General features: G+C 39.5%; 1 protein-coding gene across 2 annotated transcripts; it reads left to right on the top strand.

Annotated features, from left to right (window-relative positions):
- Positions 1–19: 19 nt before the first annotated feature.
- Positions 20–19,196, top strand: LOC111260867 (ras-related protein Rab-11A). 2 transcript variants are annotated; one of them, XM_022833921.2, is made up of 6 exons: positions 20–322; positions 833–985; positions 13,080–13,183; positions 14,168–14,522; positions 14,860–14,975; positions 15,826–19,196. In XM_022833921.2, exons 3-6 carry the CDS (start codon positions 13,144–13,146, stop codon positions 15,981–15,983), a joined length of 669 nt encoding a protein of 222 aa, XP_022689656.1. In that variant the 5' UTR covers positions 20–322; positions 833–985; positions 13,080–13,143; the 3' UTR covers positions 15,984–19,196. The 2 variants fall into 2 exon arrangements, with proteins under 2 accessions (XP_022689656.1, XP_022689654.1); XM_022833919.2 differs by lacking the exon at positions 833–985 and having other exon boundaries at positions 22–322.
- The last annotated feature ends 2,551 nt before the right edge of the window (positions 19,197–21,747 follow it).

Raw genomic sequence — 21,747 nt, 5'->3', positions numbered from 1 at the left:
ATTCTGCACTCTGATGGGTATGTCATCATCAATAGTTGTGTCGCACTATAAAGATTAAGAAGTCCCCATAAATCGGCCTCCGCCCGCTAATAGAAAGTTGTCAGTCGGCAATAGCAGTGGTATCATCCAACCCAAATCGTCCGCGGTGATTTCAAACGCGCCTGCCGTGTGGCCGAACACCCGCCTTCGTTCCATGTTTTAGCACGGTGGTGTAAACAGAGCCGTGTTTGTGACTCATGATTTTTAAAGTTTCCTGATTTTTCGTGGATTTTAGTGGTGTTTCCGTGCCCTGCGTTCGGCGGGACGAAGTCGACAATAACAGGTGAGTATGAGCCGAAGTCTATTTTCAGCGACGCTTGCAATTTTGACCCAAAAATTTGCCGAGTGCTTCATTTTTTCCGTGTGCGTTCTCTTCACCAATAGAAACTAACCAACTACTCGAGTAGATATACCTACTAACTGAAATAACCGCTGTTGGTGGCAAGCGGTCGTTACTTGTTGAAAAATAACAGAAGTAGAGCTTTATGCTCGAGACGCATTACACATGCAAGTTTTGTTTCGATGTGATGGATCAATAAGGTTCAGCCGGATCTGCTACTGTGATTAGTTCTGTGTGCTGTTTCGGCGATGTGTCAACATGTCTGTCGTATAAGGGCTGTGATGTGGTGCTATCAAATGCCGTTGGACTGGAAGAAATGTTCGTTTTTATTACGGGGCGCACGAAACCCCAGCCAGTCAGTGACTATTGAGTGGGGCGATGTCACGGCAATCCACCAAGTTTAAATGTACGGGTCAGGCGTGAGTCTAAAAAACTGTGTGTTTTTCCCTGCAGTGACTGGAACAGTATTGCCGTTCTCGTTTACGAATGACGCCTTTGACACTTCACTCTTGACGCCTCTTCTTCCCAGTCTATCTGTCTGTCTGCTCCCGAGTACCTCCGTGGTCTCTGTAGAGATATCGCCAGCGAACGACAAACACTGTAAACGTAAGCGCCGCAGGTATTGCAGGATGACTCTATAAACAAACAGCAAAGATACTGTCATATTGGTAATTCGATTGATGGAAAACCCTTCTACTGCTAAAGGCTATACCCTTAAAAGAGTTTACGGTTGTTTCCGTTGATGGTAACATTGCTTTTTTTGATAGGACGAGTCGGTCATGTTATCGTGCGCCTGTTCGCACATGCTGTTACCGTACCTAATAGAAAGATGGAACAGATTCCACATAAATGGGGAGTGAGGCCTGATAGAGCTCTATCGAGTGCGGCTAATCTATCGAGTTCGAGGTTGTTTATGACACCATTGAAGTCACGGAACAAGATTACATTGTAAAATAAGGTGTTTTTGTATCTGTGAGTCTGTGCGACGAAGCCCTTTAGTAAAAGTGGGTCAAAATAGTTACTAGCCTTTATAATTATGACCTGACGAAGGTGTATGTTCGTAATATAAAGATGAGAATCGAAATTTCCTAGACAAATAATTTTTGCGAAGTCCTCCATCCTCAATATTATCGATTGCAGTTTCTAAATTACCGCAATAAGGTCACATATACACTACCATGTTAATAATATGGCATTGTTACCTTGTCGAAAATCCTTCTGAAAAGTCTTATTATTTACCCTTTATAACATCCTATACTCCACTTTTTGTTAGGCAGCCTGTTCTATCAAGCGCAGTCATAAACAATACTCGGTAACAAATTGCAATAATTTGGTGGTCTGGGTGCAATAATTTGCAAGGTCTGGGTGATGCTAGATACTGAGGATTTTGGAATATGCTCAGCAATAATGGTGCAGCCTATCTCCTTTTGTGAACACAATGATAGCTATACGAAAAAAAGTTCTGTGCAATAATAACTGCGCTGTTTTACGAATATGCGCAGTTCGGGTAATTCACTGTTAGGAGTTGCTGCTTATCCATACAATAAGATTTAGCGCTAACGCTTATTAAACTGAAATGACATGTTACACGCCTGCAATCTGTTGAATGTATGTAAATCTCGGATGACGCACTTTAGCTTTATCCCTATAAAATCACAGCTATAGTTCACTGCTGTAGCCTTAGGCTACTTAAACAAGCTTGACCGTCCTCTGGAAATGAACCGAAATGCTATCTTCGGGTTCGAACACCTGCGTGTCCGCGTCTATATGCAGACCTTGCCGAATAGAAAGCTGTATTAGTTTTACAACATTCATTGACCTGTTGTATTCAGCCGTTAGTGCTTACTGCTAACTTCACCACATCTACCACAATTGTGACAGGCTGCTTGACTGCCTTATATTATGGCTGCATAGTTTAAAGGAACCTTACCTCTAAAAGGACAGGCAAATATATGTACATAAAATTAGGAACAATTTCCATGGCTTAGGAGGACTGTAGTTGTTGACAATAATTCGGGTTCAAAGTGTTTTATTATTATGCAAACTCACAGATTCGCACTGAAATAAAAAGGCTTTGATTTAAAACTTAGAAATATTAGGCGTGTATGGCTGCAAAAAAATGTCCCGTGACAGTCTACTGAATAGGTCGAAAGGTTTAATATGATTAACCTTATTCTCTGTTTAGCAAATTGGTAGCGTCCGCTATTACAAAGGTAATTTCTTCTTTGAAGCATAGCAGCGGACGTATTTTTAAATATCTTAGATGACATGGCAGAATGCTGTTTTATTGGCCTCATGTACGCCACTGATCGATTCTTTGTACGCTTGTGCGTGTACGCTCTTGGACCGCACCGTCACCGTTGCAGGAACTGCTCTGTCCGTCCATATACCGAGTAACATAAAAAGGCCCCATTAGAAGCCAGCTTAGACGAGACTATTCCTTTCCGACTGTTTGGTAACCTCGTCTTTGTTGGGTCGATCACGTAGAGCACCGGCGCAGTAGACACAAAGTTTGACACCCACTACCGGCATCAGCGGCGATGGCAGTAGCGGCAGCAGCAACAATAGTATTAACATTAGAATGGTTAGAGTGCCAGCAATCACACGGCACAAAACAGGCCGCTGCTGTAGCATTCTATGGCACCGAACGACTTGGTTTGGCTTTTCTTTGCCCCGTTCACTCGCCGGCAACAAAATACACCGAAGCGCCACCAGTGCAGTGAAAACGAAACACTGCACCGAACTAACGAAATAAGCGACCAGCTGCAATGGAAACATAACGGAGTCGCCGCGGTTTGGAGCGCCGTCTTTCGCAGCCAACGGATAGATACGCGAACGTTGGTCAACCACAGGTTGCTGTTATGCTGATACCATGACGATGTGGCTCGATTGTGTGGTCCCGTACTGGAATCTGTCGGATTATCTTCACCATGATTATTGTGCACGCGAAGCGAAGACAGCCAGGGGACGCCGTTGCGCTGTGACGCAGGGCTACTACTTAATAGCTCCAACTAGTCAAAGTAAAATAGACGTCTCTTGTCGTTGTTGACATTTAGAGGCAACCAGATGACGCCATATTTAGAGACGTTCCCCGTATTGGGTGGTTATTTGTAGGTTAATGCGTATCATTCGCTGGTCATATGGAACTCGAACATAATTTTATAATTGGGGCAATTACAGACAATTGGTGATATCGCTAGATAATTATGTTAGAAGAACTTCGTAGTTAGGGCACCCGGGTTGCTTTGGGGTTTTCCGGAGTTCCGAAAAGGATATACTGTACCATAAAAACTAAGAGAAATAAATTTAAAAATGCCACGTCCAATTCACTTCAGGCGATTTTGGAACGCTGTCAAAGGCTAGGCACTCGGAGCTGCAGTGCGTACGTAAAATTTCACATGTTCAACATGCGGTTGGATATACGTACGATAATTGTTTTTAGATTGATTGTTATTTTCACGAAGATCCATTATATCCTTCATAATTAATGCTGGTAATTTTAGTTAAAATAATTCATGGTGGGCCCGAGCGGACCGCTCTGAGTTATTAGTGCGGCAACAAGGAGGGCCTACTCCTTTCTAACGAAACAAATAATTTTTTTCATTTCAAAAATAAATTTTTACTATAGCGTCAAATAAATTATTCGCTTTCCAGGATTTTTCTAAATTATATCGATCATTGAATTGATAGAAATGATCCCTGCTGCCATTTCGCACACGTAAATAGACAGTATTTGCTTGAAAATATTCAGTGGCTGTAATATATAGTAACGTGGTAATAGAAATCGAATAGATGAGAAACTCTCGGTCATTGCCCAAGTTGAATTGGAGAAATCAATGAAAGTTTAGCAGTTGGTAGACACGAGATTCATATACACATTAATTTCGCTCAAGAAGTCCTCGTTTCACTGTCTACCAAGCTTTTTTTACTGGCCAATTTTCGATCTATAACTTGGATTTGTTACTTTTGTTATCAACGATGAAACGAGTTCATCGAGCCGATTTCTGCTTATGTTAGAGTTTTGGCCTCAGACGGTTCCGTCACTTCGATACAAAGGTTATTGTGTCAGCATGTTTAGCCAATAGACATTTTCAAAGAACTCAAACCGATTGTACGAGCTCAGAGGGATGCGTAGTTTAGCATAGTAGTTCACAATGATGAGTACATGGGAACCGTAGAACTTATCGTTGTCTTGCAACAGCTTCTCTAAATGAGATGTAGCAACAAAGAATAAATAGAACGATAATTGTAATATCAACGCTGAAAAGGTAACCTGTGCTTGAATAATGTATTAGCCAATATATGAATCTATTCTTGTTAAAACTACGAATTTAACGGTGTAATTACAGATACTTGTTGGGGATCGCGAAACCGCACAAAGATCAAAGACATATCACTAAAACAAATATTCACTAAGTAAATATGTAAAACAAAGCTTCCTACTAAGGATTGCCGTCGACAGTGTGTCACTTCTCATTGCTAGTCGCTTACAATAACCAACCCACAAGCTGAAAGGTCATTATTACTGACATAGCTATTACTATACAATAAACAAAAAATCGTTCGTGTTTATGTCTCCTCTTCGGCTCTTCGCCGTTCGGTTACGATCTGTGGATGCTCTAATCGGCATTGCAGTCGACATTGGTTCGATAGAATCAGAACTTACTTTATTGTCACCGATGTTTTACTAGATGTCAGTTCTCCTTGAGCCAAATGATTTGTTGCTAGCAAGCGATTACTTTTTGTTTTGTTCATTCGATAGACTTATTACGTTTACATTCTGCAGTGGTTACAGTCGTATCCCACTTAGCAGAGAGAAATTCCGACGTTTTCAAAGAATTGAGTGACTTTCTCTTAAATATTCAAGGTCGTTTGTATTTCATAGGCTATTCTTAAATTGATTAAATCATCAAGTTTAGTTAACTAATTAAATTGAACTAATAATTTCGACTGAAAACTTTTTTCCGTTACCAACCAAACTAGTGTCTATAAATGCACAAGTTCTGAATATCGCAAATTCGAACTTCATAGAAAAAAAACATGTGACAGTGTCGTATTCGCTTTATCCTTCTTCTTCTTAGAAATTTATGTACTTTCTTACTTAAAAGAGAATATTTAAACTGAGGCTTGATAAACGCTAACCAGCATTATAAATAAGTCAAAAATAAGTTAGTTTTGATTTAAAAAAGAAGATTCAACCCTTTGCATAGAACAAAATATTCGTCCATAAATAAAACCATAATATTTTTTCCGTAAAAAACACTTCAGTTTTCTCCACTCCTTCTTTTCCTTTTCCCTAATCTTTTTTCTGCTGAAAAATGCAATACAGTCCATGGCCATTGAAGCCTGTATTGTCGTAGAAGTATTCTGGACCGCTGGATTGGATATCCTTTACACGTCTATCTAACGTGTTTGGACTAGTCCGGAATTTTAGCCGATGTTATCCAAGACAGTACAACCTGCAGGCCATGTAATACTTGATGAACATTGTTTACCATCGCCTTTCCCATTTAGCTTGAAAAGTTATTGTATTGTTGCACTTTGATTGGATCTCCTGAGCGTCCCGTAATTTTTTTAACTCTTAGATGATCCACCCACTATGACTGGCAGCTCTCATTCAGTAGTACACATACATTCACTAAGAGGGTACTGCCAAGTAGCGGTCCTATCGGCGTAATTGACTGTTACGCGGTTAGGCGCAGACTATTTATCGTTGTGCACCCCAAACGGCTGACTCTGACGTATGGTAGAATCTACACATGAGGTCCGACTGGATTTCGTGTGGTGCTTACTAACCGACCTTATCAATCGATTTTTTACCGCTGTCTTATTTTTACACACCAAAGGATTTGAAAAGAGTTTATATAGTGTTAACACGTGGTTGCTAAATATTGATGTGGGTTAACTAGATTAACCAGTTGACAGTTTATGAGATCTAAAACACCTCCAATAGTTGTTATATGCCATTTCCTCTTTTTTTTTCTATTTTCCTATTTTACGCTGTACTAGAGCCTCAAAGAGGGGTGCGCAAAAATCAAAGAGTCCACATTATTATTATTATTATTATTATTAAAACACTAGTCTATTCACGCTCAGGTTCTAGATTATGTTAAGAGTATCTAAGCTATGTCTACTTTCATTTATCATCAGCATAATCAAAATTATTTGCTCATTTGAGACCACTAGATTGCTTGCGTTGTTGAGAGCTAGTGGCTAGAGTTGACGAGGTGCGTCTTTGCTGTCTGCTAGTAATGCGATGTTGAGGTGTGTACAGGTGGTATAATCGAATCGTACGTAATGCGTAACGGATTATCATAATAACGATTATCCATTTGCACCTCTCTCCTGCCCAGATCGCTTTTATGGGTCGTTTGTCGCTCTACATAGCCAAACTATGGGTACTCTCTCGGTGTTATTACTAATAACAGTCGTTACTACTCCTTAGGAGGCTTAATCTGGCTGACACCCAGACAAATATATTTAGAGCATTGATTCTGCTACGGACGCCATTTTACCTGTTATGCTATCGGCCAACGAAATTCATGACTGTGCGGCCTTTCCCTAAATGCACGGCAAGGGAGCATACAATTGACAATCCTGAGAAATACGTCACTTATCGAAAGCTCTGATTTCCAATGACGACCGGTTTTACATTTACAAACTAAATTGATTTATCCGATTGGTCTGCCATTCATTATTCATGTGTTAGAGAATAGTTCATCTATTCTTCTCTATTCTCTTTCTTGTGGCTTTTCGTTGATTCTGCTATTAAAGAAATCGATTTTAGAGAATTTCACCTAGTTATGGGAAGTTTAAATGCTGCCAACGAATTTCAAGCGAATAGGTTTCTTTATTAAATCACACCCCCATGACGCACTATAAAAATTATCGTTAGATACTTCAAATTATATAGAAAAAGTTAACTTAACATATTAAGATGTACCCAAGTAAAAAGATGTGCCAGTTTCGATTGGCTTTGATTCTTGCACTTGCCAGAGATGTCTATCGTCGCAGTCAATCGTTTGTTGCCATATGTGCCGGCCTGTGAATGCCAGTTCCAGATATATATTCTGCATAACTGTAGTTATATACCTTTACGTACGGTGTAATAAATCGCATGATGATACGTAAATTGATAGTACTCGTTTAGCAGTAGTACTCTGCGTAACCCGCTGATTTCTAAAAACACCTAACCACAATGTAAGGTGATTCAGTACTGGTTAGTAACGCGAGTGTTTATGGTAATAAGCGGAGACATATATACACACTATTTAAAATATTTGTCCTATAACTGTTACTTCTACAGTTTATCTCTACACCGTCTGACCATCCTCTGTCACGATTCGATTTTCGTAAGCATTGGACGTTTCGTATTGTTTGCCCATGAATATTTCAACGGTCAATGTACTGACCGTGTCATAGCAATGGCGTCGTTATTTTGATTATAAGAGAATAAAGTTCACGATCTATATATATATATATACTCTTATCTAAGAGAGCTGTCGTTCACCGCCTATTTTCGCGTGCACATCGTTGAGTGCCGGCAGCGGTTTTCGAGACCGTGAAATCATGCAATCCTGTTCTATAACTATTGCCTAAATGCTTGTCCCCAGGCGTCTTGCGAACATCCTGCGTCAGCCTTACCTGCCTGGATATTGTTGATGCATCTATGTTACTAGCTCAAGGCCTTTCGTAAATTTCTTGCATAGCATATAAAAAGAACACATGGAACGATATTCCGCGCTTTTCTTTTGGCAAAATCTTGAAATAAAGGAGACGGTTGCAATGAAGCGTTTGCATACGAGCGATTTTTAGGAAAAACGGAGCTCGATGGAGGACCCAATTCTTCCCAAATTGTCTTGTATACCGCCTGGTATTATTTTATGTTTGGACCTACGTTAGAAAAAAACCACCGTGTGCGTTCGTATCATTTTTGTCTCGATTTAGATATCGTGGTCCTACCCGTTGCCTAGCAAAGGGCCAATACACTAGCGGCTTTTAATAGAAATCTTGATGGACCTCGAGGTTGTGCCTGATGACGTCGCGTCGAGTGGTGGTATTAGGTTATTGAAGATGATCTTAGTGGTAGTGATTTTCTCCGCAAAACTGGCACGCGTCTGGCATAGACGATCGTTTGCGTGTAGGTGATTAATGCGATTCGGTTTACATCCGTTGCGCTGTTGGTTTATAAATAAAATCTCTATGCATGTATATGTATGTGATTTGACTAGCCCACTAAATGCGATATGTTTTTGTCTAATATGAATCGTCTAACATACTGGTGAAGCTGTTTAAGTGCAGAGTCGGCTCTATCGTCTAGGGACTTAAGCGAAAGTTGCTTTCTAAAGTTAGTTGTCCTTCCTCGCTTCACTTCAACGGCACCAACACCTAGTTTAATCAATTTTTGACAAACTCGTACAGTCGATCCTCGTTACCGGTTTCATGTCTTTTACAAGTCATCGCTATTATTTTCATACTATTGAGGACAGATTGTATCCGAGATTTTAGCGTATCGGAAATCTTAGCGTAAATTTTAGCGTATCTTAAGCCGTCCTGGGCCAAATATAAGCCTTGATCCATTTATTAGTGATAAGAGCTTTTGCAATGTTAATCTACGACACCACCAGCGTTGCATGGTAATGATGCATTTTGCCACTCAATTACCTCGCTCGCTTACTCAAATTCAGTATGCATATCCGCGTTGTGAATTCTTCATTTTGTTTTTTAAGTAAAACAATTACATTTTTTACCACTGTAATAATTTATCGCTTTGAGTAAAATATAAGTTACTGTTATGAACCCTGAAAATGACTCACATCCGACAAGTACTCTATGGCTTTTCTCGTGATTCACAGTGTTTAAAGTAACTCGAAATAAACATTTTTTCCAACGTGTGTCATTAGTAAAGGTTATAATTTTATAAAATCAATCTAGTGGAACAGCGAGGCTCATAGTTAATTTTATAGCTAACTTAATTTTTTTTATTTTGCTTCAGCGCTTAAATTTTAGCGCTAATAGTGGCGGGCTGCTAAACTCAATCTAGAAAGATAGCTGGTTGACGAAACGTATATGATATCTTTTTTTCTAGCATGCCTGGTTTGATGCTCTGTACATATTTACTTACATATTGTTCAGGAACATTTTGGTACGCCTATCGAAATACGTTATTGTGTGCAGATTTATTTTTGTTGTCAAAGTTGTCACCCGTTATATATGCTTTCAAGCATGTTTTTTGCTTTAAGCTATTCCTTCCAAAGTAACGTCCGTTTCTCGTCGGTACCGTTTCTATCAAAAGCAGGTATTCTTCTCTGTGATTTCTCCGTCTTGTGTAGAGTAGAGAAAAATAAAAAAAAGAAAAAAAAAAACTTTTGCGCAATTAGAACATCAAGGCTTTAAGAGCTTTTTCTTTCATCTTTTCCCTACTGAGCCGCTACGTGCCGTTTAGCTGGCATAAAATTTGAAGGCGTTGTGTATGCAGCTCTAGACTGTACTGTGTATTAAGTTTTTCCGTAGAATGTAATGAGTATTTCTGATTATGGAATAGCGATTATTGAAGACGATGTGATTGCCATTCTATGCAGCTACATCGTTTTGGGCAGCTTTCCATTTCTTATTATCGTCAGCTAGGAAAGGGTTATTCATGTGCGAGGTCTGGCAAATTAAACGCGTAGAAATCTTACAGAGCCTAGTTGCCCTCACGTGTTCGATTGCTGGCTGTACAGCATTATGTTCTGCTACCCACAAGAGCAATTGTTTTTTCTTAAATTGTTAAGGATTACTAATTGAGAAATTACAGGTTGCAGCTGTTGTGCTTGCTATGATTGCGACCAGTCGAATTAATGCAGAAGCAGCGACATTGAATGCGAAAATAAATTATACCATTGAAATGAGGTGTACATGTATTAATGCTTTCATACATCTACTGTTTAATGTTGATCTGTAAGTTTCTTTTTGACCTCGAAAGACCGTTGTCGTATTTAACGATAAATTATATTCGTTAATAATAATAGTCTGCAGCTTAGTTTGGTTCTACGTTTTGCGCAAAAACGCGAAAGCATACTACGATACGAGTGCTCATACTCAATCCAATCAGAAGCGTAGGTGGTTCAAATGTCTACGATAGATATATTTTATATTTTAGATAACTCGAATCCCAAGTATAATTTCTATATTTTATTTTAGGAGCATTTTAGCAGTTGTATCTACTTGTGAATTGAAACCGAGAACTTGAACTTGTTTGATGACGTTAGTATTCAATGTATACATGGAATAATTAACTATAGTGGATTGGTCACACCGAATTTAGTTTAACTAGCTCGTTAGGTTATATATACATTCGAATGACCAGTTCTTATTGCTATATAGGAAAAGCACAAAGCTGGAACTACGTTTTTGTGAAATTCGTGATAATTTTGAGGATAAAACGTTATTACTGTTTCCCACTTTATGTATACCGAACAGAGAATGCCATTTCCTTATATATGGTGGAATTCCACATCGCGTGCTATGAGCAAGACACGAAGATCTTGTTAACGTATTGACAGTAAAGACGAACGTGGTTTAGAGATGATGGCTAAAAGCTGAAGGCCAGGACCTTCTCATTGAGATCCATTGGGTGAAGTCAGTGGGGACTTCTTGTCATGGCGTAACGATTGCTCGCCCGCACAGTTACCGTTTACCTACCGTTACGACCACTATCTCCACCATCATCAGTGTGGGCGCACGAGGATCATCAACATTTTCTTCTTTGCGGCTTTGAGTCATAAAATTAACTCTCGGAACTTGCGCAGGAGCAGATTGAAGCAACTCGATGGTTATTGATTATAGCTTTGATTTGTGTGTGCCCTTAGGGACTGATAGATAAATAATCAACGCATCGAGAGTAGCACCACACATATATTAGCGAGTGTGCTGCCTCAAACTGATTTTATATTAAGAAGTGGATGTCAGATAGACCGTGGGGATCGCTTTAGCAGTTATCGAGGACTTGCCTTTTTCTTATTAGACGCTCTTGGCTCCGACTGTTTACTACGTTAAATGGAATAAAACACTGTAATTAAATTAGTACAGTGAAGCTCCTATGTAAGTTGATTAATAAACACCAATACATAACATACGGAAAGAGATCTGAAAGGGTACCCCCCTATGGGTATACACGCCCTTGGGCCTCGATCAACAGACCATCAAGGAATGCACTAGCGAACTTCTTAAATAAAGGAATCTCATGGAAATGGATCTACAAAATTTTTTAGCGCGATAAGGTCTAGTTCAGTCGTTTTTACTCGGGTGCATCGCGCTAAATTAGCTTAGTGCTTATGTGGTTAAGAACTTTACGAAGTACAAATTTGGTGTCAATGCTTATGATCGACGCCTAGCAGTAAGACACCCTGACTTTCTGCTATAGCGGAAGTCCCACTTAAACGGAGCTTATTCTCGCCTATCTGTTGCATTCAGCTTTGGAGCTTTCTTCAGTTTAACCCCCTGCCAACCTCCTTCGTAGCCTGTTCGAATCGTCAGGGTGGTTCTCCTGTTTCCCACGCTTTCTACGCCTTATCCATCTGGCCTTAATGGTGCCGGCTGGGCCTTATAGCCGTCGTTTTCAAGCCAAGCTCCGAGGCCCTCTTGGGCTAGTTCCGCTACCCGGCAACGGCTTATTCTGGTGACTAGGCGATTCGGCCCCACACACTCTTCGAAGACGGTCTTTAGAGGGCCAGTACTTTGCAGGCACATTCCTGCATGACTATGCAAGCGTCATGCAATTACGCCTGAAATAGTTGAAAAAAGTTGTGATGTTATAGAACACCCACAAGAATTAAGATGAATTACGAGATATATCTGATACCTGTAAATTCTCTAGAGGTCGCAGTAACTATATTTTTGATTGGAATCTTCAAATAGATTTTTCGTTCCTGGATATTATCACATAAAGAAATTATTTTTTAGAGAGATTTGTAACGTATTTACAGCAACAAAAAAACGTAGACTAGAAACTAGCTAGGATAATTCTATTCTCCGACCTAGCACATTGTCCATAGTGCCCAGCTTTAGCAACCTTGTTCAAGTGATTTATACAAAACATTTCTATTAGGTATAAAGGCTTACACTCACATTGTAACCTGTGTTGAAGCTATCTATGGATTGGAGGCAAAATGCCATCATATTCTGACGAATCTAAATTGGCTTAATGGTTTGAGTGTTAGCTCTTTACTGGAAACTCAAATCTTAGCATGAGTAATACATTAATGTAAGTCGAGGATAATATCTGTGTCGAAATGTCTTGATCGGTAATTTTCAACTACAGTGTCCTACATCAAGGTGTCTTGTGTAGTTTTATTTGTTATGTATATTTTCGATTTTAGCTGGGCGAACTTGCAAAACAACCTGAAAAGAGTAGGGCATTAGATATATGCAGATAGACTGAGCGTCCAGCGTCGAGCTAATTTCCCTGCAAAGCCCAAATTATTTCCAACCTCGATTACTACTGTATATAAGTTAAAGCTTTGACTTAAAAGCTTTTAATAATTACACATCCTTTACTATTTTATCTCAAGTATATTGGTTCAATGTAAGCTTAGGAAATTTCATAAGTTTTAGTTAAGTTCCAATAAGAATGCGCCGATAGTTAAGCAGCTTTAGTATCGAGCGCAAAGATAAGCAGTAATTGAGAGTTAACTTTATTGTGCTTGTTTATAAATTACAGGTAGTCGACGTTATATCAGGTCATACACAAACGACTACACAGAAGTAAATTCACGAGTGATAATATGGCACGAACGGAAGACGAGTACGATTACCTCTTTAAGGGTAAGTGGATTAACAGCAGTAACTGAGTCGGATTCCAAAATCTTAACTGGTCCAAAATCTGTTTTTTGATATTTCTACGCGGTGGTTTTGTTTAGCGGACAAGGAATCTTGTTGTCTTCTGAATTTGCGACGTTAGTAGATGCTGATACATCGCTACAAAAACAAAATATCCATAAGCCTTACGGATATAACAAAAGAATGCAAAAATTATGATGTCTTCTCGTTTCATATCATAGCGCATAAGATGGCTTGCGTAGGGGGGCTGGTAGGACCGGATTGTGTTTCGTTTTAAGCCTTTCACAATGTGGACTTCGGTTTGATGGATTAGTCTGATCTGATATGACATGTATCGCTTATAAAAGTCGTCTGCTGTCCAGAATAAATAAATGCCTGAATTAACAGGTCGTAATTTGATTTAATTGGGAGTGTAAGGGGACAAGTTATACGACAGGTTTGCCAGCATTAGGGCTTGAAGGCCACGATGACCCAAGTTCTAACCTCACCTCAGGGCACATATATATCTGACACAACCTCTGGGTCTGTCGTTTAAACTATTAAAGTTAGCAATTGTTTAGAAAACCTATTTGCTACCTACGTTAATGTATAATGAATCCACGTTTATCAAAGGTGCCTTCAAACTTTTTTATAATGTACAAGTGGAACGAAGCTGTTAGGGTCTTTTTATCGATTTGGCCTAATCTCAAGGTAGCGTCGTGAAGCTACAGATCTGAATAGATGACATTTTCTTTTAAAATTAAAAATGCCCTCTGATTTTAGAGCTGATATCTTGCTCTTCCCGGTCCTGTTTCATTGTCCCTGATTTTCAGTACCCTTCAATGATATGACTTCGTTGACGCCAATGGCCGCACCGCTTACCGTTTTTAGGCTACTGACATTTTGATGTGGGACTTCCATATAAAGTGTTGTAGATGATATAATCCTTCAGTGTGTTTTGCTGTCGTTATTTTCTGTTCGATTTTGCAGTTGTCCTTATTGGTGATTCGGGCGTTGGCAAAAGTAACTTGCTATCGCGTTTCACACGTAATGAGTTCAATCTGGAATCGAAGTCGACCATTGGCGTCGAATTTGCAACGCGGTCAATTCAGGTAGAAGGAAAAACCGTCAAGGCACAGATTTGGGATACTGCAGGTCAAGAACGGTATCGGGCTATCACATCAGCTTACTATCGCGGAGCAGTTGGAGCACTACTTGTTTACGATATTGCGAAGCATACCACGTACGAAAATGTCGAACGATGGCTCAAAGAACTCCGCGACCATGCAGACCATCACATCGTTATCATGCTTGTTGGCAATAAGAATGACCTCAGGCACCTCAGGTGTGTACATTGCGTTTTATAATACATTGATTGGCCGGATACGATTTACTATGCTCATTTGAGTTACACTATGCCGTATCGGAATGTCTTACTGTTTTCCGTTTGTTGACAGCCAAGCAGAACGGTATGAAAATGAAGTCTTTGTAAAGAAACTCGTCAAAAGGCTTTTTCAATATGTCGGAGAAACCCTTTCAGACAGAAAAGAAACATATTAACTAGTCAAATCTGTATCGACGTTAGTTATTGCTTACGCGGCGGCAGGTTTTAACAGTGGTAATATTTTCTACCTTGCCAACTTATTTCGAAATGTTTGTTTTGGTTGCACGTAAAACAATAGGGCTGTACCGACGGACGAAGCGAAGGCATTCGCAGAGCGAAACAACCTTTCGTTTATTGAGACGTCTGCTCTCGACAGCACTAACGTAGAAACTGCCTTCCAGCAAATTCTAACTGGTACGTACTTGTCGAGTTAGTTTATACTTCTGATATATTACAATTCGCTGTCTGGTCCATAATAGTATTTATACATTTGAGAAGCTTCCGTATATATTACGGCTATGAATTTTCCAAATATAGTATTTTTTTCGCGGGGTCAATGAAATATTTGTTTTAAAAATTGAAGAATCATGTGTATAAGTACATTTTTTTCTAGAACAAAGGACACGCTTTTGTTTGGTTTTCGTTTTTCGGTGATACAAAGGATACGTCAGATTTATGAGCTTTTTATCCATAACGAAAAAATCCAATGATTGAGCACTTCTACAGCAGCTTAATCAAACTTCGCGCGATGTTTTATTGAGACTTCTGGTTGCTGAAGCTTTTCCAGAATTCTGCAAAGTAGATAGAAACCAGAGATGTAAATCAAAAGAATAGCAGCGTTATCGTGAAACCATAAAAAAGCCAGTACATTCATTGCCCTTTTAGGCAATGCAATAATCCTTTAGTATTTAAATATAGACTACTTCAGTTTGGATCCTTATTATCATAGCTTGGTACTTTACAGTTCTACAGGGCAGCAGCGATTCTTTGTGCCGACGATTCAGTCATCAATAGTCGAAGCGTCACAGAGAACATGTACAAACGTTTTAAACTAAACGTTTTTACCTGAAGTTGTTTAGAACTCGAGATATTGCGGGTGTCACTGCTTCTCACCATTTGTTTTCAATGGAAACGGCCTGAAGTACAATAGAGGCAGACACAATATATCACGTTCTTTGGGTAAAATGTTTTTCTCTATGTTGAATCTATGAGGATTTTTTTGTTTTGTCTCTTCTGTCTTTCTGGTGTACGGTGGGCGCTACAGATATCTACCACATCGTGTCCCGAAAGCAGATGGCTAACGACAGCGACACGGACGCAGCGTCGCAGTTGAAAAGCGAAAATGACAAGATCACCATCCCGTCGAATGGCGACCGCCGTGAACCGGGCACTTCAAACAGCAGGAAATGTTGTAACCAGTAGTGGTAGTTGGGGTAACGTAAGGAACACAATGAAAATGCATTGCCTGCTCTTCTAGCTGGTTGTAGCCCTATTCATGGGTGGAAATAATAATAAAATATAATAATATGTTTAAGTATAGACAGACAAACAGGCAGACGGACAGCTAGGCAGAGGCGAAGGCGAGCGAGCTGGCGAGACGAAAGCGTCCGCGAAGGGGAATAGAGACAAACGATAGAGAAGCGATACACATCGAACACCGACAACCGTATTTACTCAGCACATAGAAACAACAGCCAACGGTATGAATAACAACAACAGTAATATCGGCGATAAATATAATAACAACAGCACGCAGAAACGAACTACTGGAACAAAACTACAATTCTATTGCAACCTTTGCTACCATCAATAAGGAATAGTACGACAAGTAGCAACAGTACACACAGCAGCGGAAGCAGGTGGAAAGCAACAACTTATGGTCGGTGATTTCTATAGCGTTTGTTCTCTTGAAGGTCGCTCGCGGAACAGCTTGACGGCAGAAAAAGCAGCGGACGATGACTTTAGACTTCATTTGAATCTGAGGTATTAAGGAAATATCAAATAGCAGGAGCCGTATTTGATTGTAGACGTATTTAAAGACGGACGGAGAGAGCAATGCTTCGTTCACTGCTACTGATGCTACAAGATAGCTTTTAGGATGCAGTGGTAAAGCTACAGTAAAGCGGCGTGCGGGCACTGAAAAAAACGGAAGGTTAAATAAATTGCGCAACAGAAAACTGGGACACAAGGGGCGAAACGATCCATATGTGGTGATATTGTCCGCGCTCAAATATATCCATATTTGAGCAGAATGTCACTGGTGGGGATATAAGGGGTATGAGATAACACAAACGAAGTAAAATACGCCAAGAAAAAGAAGATGGTCAAGTGTGATGAGCAAAAACATCACCATAATAATGCTGGCGATAAAGAAAAAGGTAGTATAATTCTTTTTCTACAACCATCATTCGCCGCTGAGTTTAATTTATATTGCAAATAAACAGCCGGAACGCGGTCGACGACCGCATGTTTTCAAAGTTTTATATGTACGACGATCCATCAAGATACGACAACAGCAAAACTAATAATAACAATAATAATATGGAAGTTAATAGAATGAATGGAAGGAAGGGATGGAAAACCAACAGACTGCAAAATCTGTCTCTGTTAATAAGGCATTGACAAACAGATAGACTTCACTCATCCGACCAGCTTAGTAGCGTTGGCAGCTCCCTAGGCATGCCATGAATACGTCGGCTGTAAATATCGACCGCGGCCTCAACTCCCCGAAGAATGCCATCTCGGTCACGCCCTCTTTGACTGGAACAGTGAAGGAAAAAAGAAACAATGGTAGGAACAAGCGCCCAGCTTTAGCTACAATAAAGTGTATAAGGCTAGCTTCTTGGGTAAAAAGTTTACAAGAAAAAGTTAAGCACTTTTCAAGGCGAATTCTACTTACTAATAAACAAATGAATGTATTAAATATTACCGTACCCATAATCATCGCCCACTACAAAAGATGCAAAGGGAAATTAAAGGAGACGAACCGATGAGAAGCTGCTAAAAGGATCAGTGTGAAGACCACAACAGAAGGACTTAAGTTGATTTAGGGCGATGTTCGAGGAAGAGAGTCGAAGCCGGTTTGCGCCCTCTGGCGGCTGCTCATTCATGCAACGTACCTTAGCCTATACAAAAACAACCGCGTTAGGGCGCGCGGAGTTGGATGAGAAGGGCATGGCAAGGGGGAGGCAGACACTTGTTCAGTTAGGGAACATCTTTGGAGTTGTTCTTTAGATCTATTATAGAGTCTGAATGGCCAGTACGTGCATCGCGATGTTATCAGTTTGGCATACTGACGAAACCAGCTATCATCATATGATTTAGCGGAGTTAAGGGCTGTTTTCGAATCTGTATTTGATTACCATCTATTCATCAATTTCTGCTCTTATGGAACAGTAGTCACGTATTATGCGGGCGTACGTATTGTTGTTGTCAACGTTTTCATTATTATTAATGATGCATCCAAGTATATCTCTCTCTAGATATACTGCTACATCTTGTTTATCGTTAGTTTCCGCCATGTTTTCATTACGAGCCGCCATTGGATCCCACTCACATGCATATATTATAGAAAGTGATCCTCCTATTATAATCACCAAGGGATAATTATTAGGAAACTATTTTTTATTACTGTCACTTTGATGATAGCTATTTCTTTTCGAACAACAATATTATAGCTCTGTTGTTCCTTGTTTAATGTAAGACTGATTAGTTATTTTATTCGTGTAATCACTAAAAACAGAAACAAACACAGCCCTATCGTTATGTTTAGTGTATCGTTATGATGGACTTTTCCTTGCGCCCATTTATTTTTTTGAAAATATTATTGCTTGTTTTCGTAACTGCGGCCAAACCGTTGGGCTTTCTAGCGGATGAGCGGTAGGGTGGTCATGACGTACGCACTTTCGTTTTGGTCTCTACCATCATTGTCAATTCGCAGCCCACAGCACCTCTCTGATATTTCGTGCTATTATGTACGCCAGTTTTTCTATTTTTTTCATGAAGCAATATCTCTTCGAATCTGTTCCGATTAGGATGTGGCATTGTCATCACTCGGTTATTTTTTCTTTGCAACAATGAGATAGATTCCACAGGTGTTGATATCATGTGGTTCGCTGCTCTATGCTCCGATTTATCACGTATATTATATAAAAACGTGACAGTGGTGCCACGAAGACGGAAAAATAGCAAGAGACAACATATATGAGTAAACCTATAGAGAAGATTTTAAGAGTTTATAAGATAATAATAAGAAAAAAGTGATAATTTTCATTCTATTTTATGATGATTATAGTGAAGCTGAAGCTGACAATAATAATAATAATAATAAAGACGACAAGAATAATATTATTATTAATAACAATAATAAGCATGTAAGGAGATGAACGAGATGATGAAAAGGGAATGGAGATGATGATGATTACCATAAATCGTGAAGATGTACGAGCGATGAGAGGAACGATTTGGTGGGTAGTGAGTGTTTCAGCAAACAATGTTTTATGGCGGCAGTTGCCTCCGGGTGATGGTTTATGCCGCAGATAGTGTATACGTGAAGAACCGAAGGAGAAAAAAGAATCTAACAAGACAGTGATGGATAAGAATAAAGTTGCCCTGATGTTACTAGCAAAAAAATTATATCGAGTATTCATTGTTGCGGTAACTTCCAATGACAACACTTACCGTTCATAAGATCATGGCCGAGTTCGTTGCTGAGTATACGATTCAGCATTTTACCCTTTTTATTTTACAGGACACGACGAGAAATCAACATAAGGAATTTTTTGTAGAATCCGTGATAAGGGTTTATTAGATGGGCGAAAAAATTCTAAGTGTAAATTATGCGACTGATGAACAGATTGCGAAAATCTGTAGTTCGCAATGGATACATGAATTCCAGCAATACACAATTGATAGCCATATAGCTCACGGAGGAATTTTATTCTGCTTGACACCCTCTCTGCCGGTCAATATATTTTTAAAAACTATCGCCGCGTTTCTGTAACCTAACGCGCCTCAATTACTTGCTTTGGGCTTATGTGGAGTCTACTTGAATAAACAAGGAACGATCCAGGAGCACATAGACAATTCTCGTGCAACGGTCGCGACAGGGCTCAACTTGTCACTGAAAATGTTGGTACTCGTTTGTTGTTATGTCAGCGGCTTGACAAGTCATTCGATTGCCATTGTATTCCCCACATAAGCTGGAAACACTCAGCATGTAGCAAAACCAACCCAGTCCGTTCGCCTATTGTGTAGACAAACCGTAAAGGACTTTGGCACACCCTGTCTCTGTCATATTCACTCTCATCTACGATGTTTGTTTTGTGTCAATTAAAACATTTAATAATACCTATACGCCTAAAGTTAGTCGCGTGGTATTACAATGTGGCACAACTCCAAAGGGGTATACTCGATTTGTCTACTGAAAATATTAATAACTTTGTTTGTTTACCTCCTGTATAATAATGAGCAGCTGAAATGGCATTAAGCAATCGCTATTTCAATTTCTCGCCCTCGTAATATTGAACTGAATCCCGATTCTATAAATTCTCAAATTCAACATTCAAATACTTACAACTTCCCTTTTTGGATACCAATTGAATAATTAGCGAAGAAGACGCTAACGGGCAATCCAAAAGAAGTCAAGAGTAACCAAAGATCCTATGAATTGCGTGATGGCATTGGCCCCATTCCGTGATCATTTCACAATCCAACTTTCAATCATCAAAAGGTGAATGTTGTTGAATATCTTGGACGTAATAACGTCTGTATTTACCAAGCTGTGGTACGTCCGTAGGTCAATTATAACTACAATGAAAATAACCAAAGCTTATCATAATAAGCTTACCATTTCTCGATGCGTACGCATACAACATTCTCTGGATGTTGCATAAATGCTTTACGTACGTTCATTGCTAGGAAGCATTGCGTAAATTATTTATCACCCTTGAATAATACGCGTACGCTACATGGGTGATATGCTTTATACGAAAGAGATGCGTGGCAAGTTTTCGAATTTATGCTCGAACGACATATAAACCAAGTGAAAATTACATACGGGCTCCAAAAATAGATTTTTTTGAGAGAAAAGCTTGGCCTGACGATAAAAATTCACATTGAAAACCTTATTTGAAAGGTACGCTTTGTTAATTATATAGGACAACGCACTAGACTTCCCCTCCTTAGTGTGTCTCATTCACTGATTGAATTCATAGCTTGATGTAATAGCCTTTGGCCATTAAAATTTATCAAGATTGTTTGAATTCCCAACTAACACACTTGCCTCTTTAAGGCCATTCAAGGCAAATGAGATTTTACTTCTAGGAATAATTAAATCTTACGTACTGTTATGTCTAGGGTTTCTACTGCGTCCGAGGTTGACTGACGTATTAATCATATAACCAGCCGGAAGCTCTCTAAGCAGCCGTTTGCAGATGGTGTTTAGCCCAGTTCTTAAACAGGCCATAAAAGTCAAAAACCCGCAAGAAAAACATGTAACTACCGTTGCTGCCTTATACGTGATTTGATTACAACTTTTCCCGTCTTTGTTTGCTCGGCTTAGCCGGAACGTATCATCTGTAGACGAGACTGCCCAATAGTGAAAAAAAACCATCGCCCACAAAGCTTCAAAATAAAGTGAATATATAAAATGGAGGGAAGAGAACGCAACAAACATGCTTAGGATATATCTGCTAACATCGTAACGCTGTCTTCTTATGCTTACATTGTTTTATTACAGGGATTAAACCAAAATATTTTGTACGAACTGTCGCGCGTCTCGAGGTCAGAAAGTATTATTAACTGGATCCTAAACTGAAACAAGTCATAGGTCGCAGCATAATGACAATAACTTTGGCGACATGGACTGACGGAATTTATGTTGGGTACTTGCGAAAATAGTCGCCCTGCCTGCCAGTACCTTAAAATCGGAGTTTTCGGCACGGAAGGCGAACATTTTTTTGCCTAAAGCTCGTGAGAATCACGGGTCGATAATTACCAAAGCTAGCTTGATTCTTTTCATCACTACAGAGAGGCATTATCCGAGACATTCTGGAGTTGTCTGAAAAAGCTCCTTGACAAACCCAACTATTAAATATTGTATATATGCGAAAGGTGTAGCTATTACGAACATCATAGGCTATCTTATCTTAGATAGGACGTCATTTTAACGTACATGACTTACATC

This window comes from Varroa jacobsoni, unplaced genomic scaffold (assembly GCF_002532875.2).
Source record: "Varroa jacobsoni isolate VJ856 unplaced genomic scaffold, vjacob_1.0 scaffold_485, whole genome shotgun sequence".
In the NCBI taxonomy this organism is placed as follows: domain Eukaryota; kingdom Metazoa; phylum Arthropoda; class Arachnida; order Mesostigmata; family Varroidae; genus Varroa; species Varroa jacobsoni.
Note: the sequence above shows the minus strand (reverse complement) of the source record. Positions and strands in the feature narration are given on the sequence as shown.